This window comes from Vicugna pacos, chromosome 17 (assembly GCF_048564905.1).
Source record: "Vicugna pacos chromosome 17, VicPac4, whole genome shotgun sequence".
Classification (NCBI taxonomy): Eukaryota; Metazoa; Chordata; class Mammalia; order Artiodactyla; family Camelidae; genus Vicugna; species Vicugna pacos.
In genome coordinates, this window is record NC_133003.1 from 2146290 (window position 1) to 2150471 (window position 4182).

A 4182-nucleotide genomic window follows, 5' to 3' on the forward strand; every position below is an offset into this window, starting at 1 on the left:
CAGCCCCGCGGGCTGGCATCCCAGGGAGCTCGTGCGCAGACTCAGCAAAGGGAGGGCCCCACAGAGGGCTGGCGGAGCGCAGAGCACACCCCACACAGGCTGGGTAGGGTCTGCCCTGAGGTCCGGAGAAAGTCACTCCCCTTGCCACCTGCTTCCCAGCTCCCTGTCGGGGCGGGGGGGAGGGGAGAAACTGAACATAACTGTGATTTCGTTCTTGCTGACATACTACCCCCTGGGTCACTGTGTCATGTTTAGATTCAGGCCCAGTGTGTCATCTCGGCCCCTGGGGTTGGCTGCCCCACAATGCTCTCAGCTTAATGCCTTCTGGTCACGTGTCCTCGTGTGAGCCCCCACCACACCCTCCCCTGCAGGGTGGATGGACATTGGGACCTGCTTGTGACATGCAGAGTGACGTGTGAAAATGGGCGTGACTTCCGCTCGTTCCCAGCTCCGGTGTTCCTTCTCCCCCTGTGTGTCTCTCAGCGCCTGTCTTGTCTCTCTCTCTCTCTCTCTCTCTGTTTCTCTCTCCCTCTGCCTGTCTGTGTTTCAGTCTCTCTGTCTCTTTTCCTGGATGCATGTGCGTGTCCATTTACCTGCGTATCTGTGTATTTATGTGTTTGTATCGTTAGGGCCCAGGGCAGGTCACTTGTGAAAATGCCTTGATGACATAGTGATTCTTTTCATGGTGCTGAAGTACAAACCTCTTTGCAAGTTGTGCGAACACTTTGGTGGGGTCAGCTCTAAGGATCGGCACTGCCGGGGAAGTGCTGCTGCGCCTGTGGCCCTTTGATGCGTCCTGCTCACTGTTTCCCTGAAGAGGAGTGTGTGTTGTCTCGTCCCTCCGGGGGATCTGCTGAGGCCTCTGCCTCCTCACGTTGTGACCAGGGCTGGCTGTCACCAGGCTAAAGACCTGCCAGCGTCATGGTGACCAGTGCTGTCTCCACAGTGTGTCCGTCTGCCTGTGTCCTCCCCCGAGAGTTCGAGCACGTGTAACGCACACTGGCCACCTGCTGTGCCTCTCGTTGGAACTGCCCGTGTGTGTTGTGTTTGTTTAGAGCACTGGGTTTCGAGGGGTTTTTGGACCCCGGGGATGTGTAGCCTTTCTCCAACCTTGGGACCTTGCGGGTCGTGGAGTGTCTTTCCGGGTATATTTCTGGGCTTTTGCTGGTTTCTTGATTTGCGTGCTTTTGTTTCTGCCCCAGGAAGAGCTAAGCATCTCCCTTGTGTCTTGTGTCTGTGGTGTCACAGGGGGAAGAGCAGTGCCTCCCCCGAGGTTATGCACAGAGGTACCGAAAGGGCTTCGTTATGCACATGACCTCTTCACCTGGATTTCCCTTTCAAATAATCAAAATGCGATTTCAAGTGGAAACAAAGGAAAACATCACCAGCCCCCGCTTAAGCCACGTGGCCAGGCACGCAAAGCCAGCTTTCCTGTGGCTTCATTGACAGGGAACACCCAGGAGAGGTAAAGACACCCAGAGGGGAAGAGGACTCGGGGCTGTCAGGGGCTGGGGGGTGAGGGGGTGGGGGGCAGTGCGTGCTGTGGATTCAAGTTTTTACTTTGAAGAAAGGAATGGTGTGAGCCTGCATGGTAGTGATGGTCGCACGGCATCGTGAAGGCACCCAGTGCTCCTGAATTGCACAATTTCAGAGGGACCAAGTCTATATTTTATTAAAAGAAACTTAAAACGGCAAAATAAAGGATGCCATAACCGATATGAAAGAAACAGAGGAAAGTGAAGACAAAGCAAGCACAAATCACTTCAGGGGAATGGAAGTCAAGGTCGGGTGCGGGAGGGGATTCATGGTGGGATTGTGAAGAAGAAGGTGTGGGTGGGCGCAGAGGGGCTCAGCCCCAGGGGCTGGTGACGCCTGAACTGGCTCTCCGTGGCCCAGCGTTCCAGCTGCAGGTGCAGCATCTTCAGGACCTTTGGAAGCAGCAGGAGCTGCGGGAGCTTCAGGAGCAGCAGGAGCTGCGGGATCGTCAGGAGCAGCAGGAGCGGCAGGATCTTCAGGAGCAGCGTTAGCTGCTGGAGCTGCAGAAGCTGCAGGAGCAGCAGGAGGGAGCTCGGGGTCTCCCGCTGGATCCTGATGGTCCTGGTTTTGGTCTCTGGCATCTTCCCCTGCCCCCGCCTGCTCTGGATCTGTGACTGTTGGAAGTGGAGAGAGCTTTCAGTCTCGTGGAGGCGCTCGCTCGTGCTGTGAGAGAGGAAATCTTGAGCCTCGTGCCTCCCTTTCCGTGGGCCTCTTCAAGGCCAGACGTCTTCCCGGAGCTTTCCGGACAGCTCCCAACAGCAAGTGCCCACAGGATGTGTTTTGTGACTGAACTCGTGTAGACAGGTGGTCTGAGACCAATGTTGGCTCTGGTGCCAGCAGCAGCCTCTGGGGACGCCTCCCTGTGTGGCCCAGCCCTCGGCCCTCCCTCGCCTCCGCACGTTCACCGGCCCCGCCCTTCTCACCTTGGGGCTGTGCCTCGGTGGGCTCCTGGTCCTCCACCTGACTCCCAGGGAGCTGCTCCAGGTCAGAGCCGGGTCTGCTGAGCTGCCTGTCAGCCGCGGGCAGGACCCTGGCGTGACGCCTGGGCGGTTTCTGGGGAGGAGGCCGTCGCGGTGGCGGGGACCCCTCCGTGTGCAGACTCACCCGGAGCTGGTGCTGGCCCTGAGAAGCGTGCAGCGGCCCCTCGCTCGGGGAGGAGGCGTGGGTGTCCTGATCCAGCGGCTCCTGCAGTGTCCGGCTCTGCAATGACAGTGAGTGGCAGCGGGCCGGGCCCGGAGGTCTCAGAGCCCTGCCCGGCCAGGACCACTCCCGCTTCTGCCCGCTCGACCCTCTGCTGCCAGATCAGACTGGGACCTTGGTCAGCTGAGACGGCCACCCGGGAGGGAAGAGACACAGCCAGAGGGCACGGGCTTCGACTCGGGCGGCAGGGCCCTGCCCGGCTGGCCACAGCCCAGCCCGCCAGCTGGGACCCGGGGTGCGGACGTGACAGGCCCCCCCAGGCCTCTGACCTGCTCGTGCTTGAGGCAGGCCCCCCCACCCCAGCCCAACATGACTGCCCACCTCCACCAGCAAAGGGAAGGGGATGTGGGGCTCTACCCGGGTGGGGTCTGAGTGGTGGCCCGGCCTGGGCGGGCCTGCCCCGGGCCTCCCTGGGTTACCTTTGGGTCCCTGTGGCCAAAAGGCCAGAGGCGCCTGGGGTGAGAGCCGAGCCAGCGCCGGCACCGCTGGCCCAGGCCCTCGCTGCGGGCCTTCCGGGGGCCGCGGCCTCGGGGTGTTGGGACGCAGCAGAACATGTGTGACTGAGTTGAAGTGAGTTGACCAACCGGGTGAGCTGAGTAGGGGCTTCTCGACAGAGTGGGTGCCCGGTGACCTGGGTTCTAAGTTGTGTTGGGTTCGGTTGCCAGGGAAGTGAGGTCACTTCCTGGGGTCCCCTTCCCCAAGCTTCCTCATTCCGCAGAGCTCCCCAAGGGCCTCTCTGGGCTGCTGACTGCTCAGCTCCCAGCCCGTGCCGTGTCCGCACACAGTGACACCCACTCGGCCCCCCTGCCCAGGACCCTGCGGAGGCCTGGATGCAGCCAGGGCGCCAGCTCTGAGGAGGCAGCTGGGTTCGGACCCGGCCCGCCGTCGCCCGCAGTGCTGTCACCCTGGACGAGCCGCCTGCCTCTCAGGGTCTCCCCAGTCCCCCGTCGGCACAGTGGGGATCATCCTGGCCCCTCCTTCCCGGGGAAGCCATCGTGTCTCCAGAGGCACAAACACCTACCGCACCTGTCAGCCCCGCGGGCTGGCATCCCAGGGAGCTCGTGCGCAGACTCAGCAAAGGGAGGGCCCCACAGAGGGCTGGCGGAGCGCAGAGCACACCCCACACAGGCTGGGTAGGGTCTGCCCTGAGGTCCGGAGAAAGTCACTCCCCTTGCCACCTGCTTCCCAGCTCCCTGTCGGGGCGGGGGGGAGGGGAGAAACTGAACATAACTGTGATTTCGTTCTTGCTGACATACTACCCCCTGGGTCACTGTGTCATGTTTAGATTCAGGCCCAGTGTGTCATCTCGGCCCCTGGGGTTGGCTGCCCCACAATGCTCTCAGCTTAATGCCTTCTGGTCACGTGTCCTCGTGTGAGCCCCCACCACACCCTCCCCTGCAGGGTGGATGGACATTGGGACCTGCTTGTGACATGCAGAGTGACGTG

At 61.4% G+C, this 4182-nt stretch overlaps 1 protein-coding gene across 1 annotated transcript; it reads right to left on the minus strand.

Moving 5' to 3' along the window:
* Positions 1–1758: 1758 nt before the first annotated feature.
* Positions 1759–3560, minus strand: LOC140686641 (uncharacterized). The gene is made up of 3 exons (XM_072940845.1): positions 3156–3560; positions 2460–2736; positions 1759–2150 (listed from the first exon to the last, which is right to left on the minus strand). The coding sequence occupies exons 1-3, from the start codon at positions 3288–3290 to the stop codon at positions 1759–1761; spliced, it is 804 nt and encodes a 267-aa protein (XP_072796946.1). The 5' UTR covers positions 3291–3560.
* Between the last annotated feature and the right edge of the window lie 622 nt (positions 3561–4182).

What these genes read in the sequence shown, in the direction of transcription:
- LOC140686641 (XM_072940845.1), bottom strand. Translation starts at nt 3,290, where the DNA reads ATGTTCTGCTGCGTCCCAACACCCCGAGGCCGCGGCCCCCGGAAGGCC. An exon ending in TTGGCCACAGGGACCCAAAG is followed by an intron (nt 2,737 to 3,155) that starts GTAACCCAGGGA and finishes CTGTCATTGCAG; the next exon opens with AGCCGGACACTGCAGGAGCC. An exon ending in CACCGAGGCACAGCCCCAAG is followed by an intron (nt 2,151 to 2,459) that starts GTGAGAAGGGCG and finishes CACTTCCAACAG; the next exon opens with TCACAGATCCAGAGCAGGCG.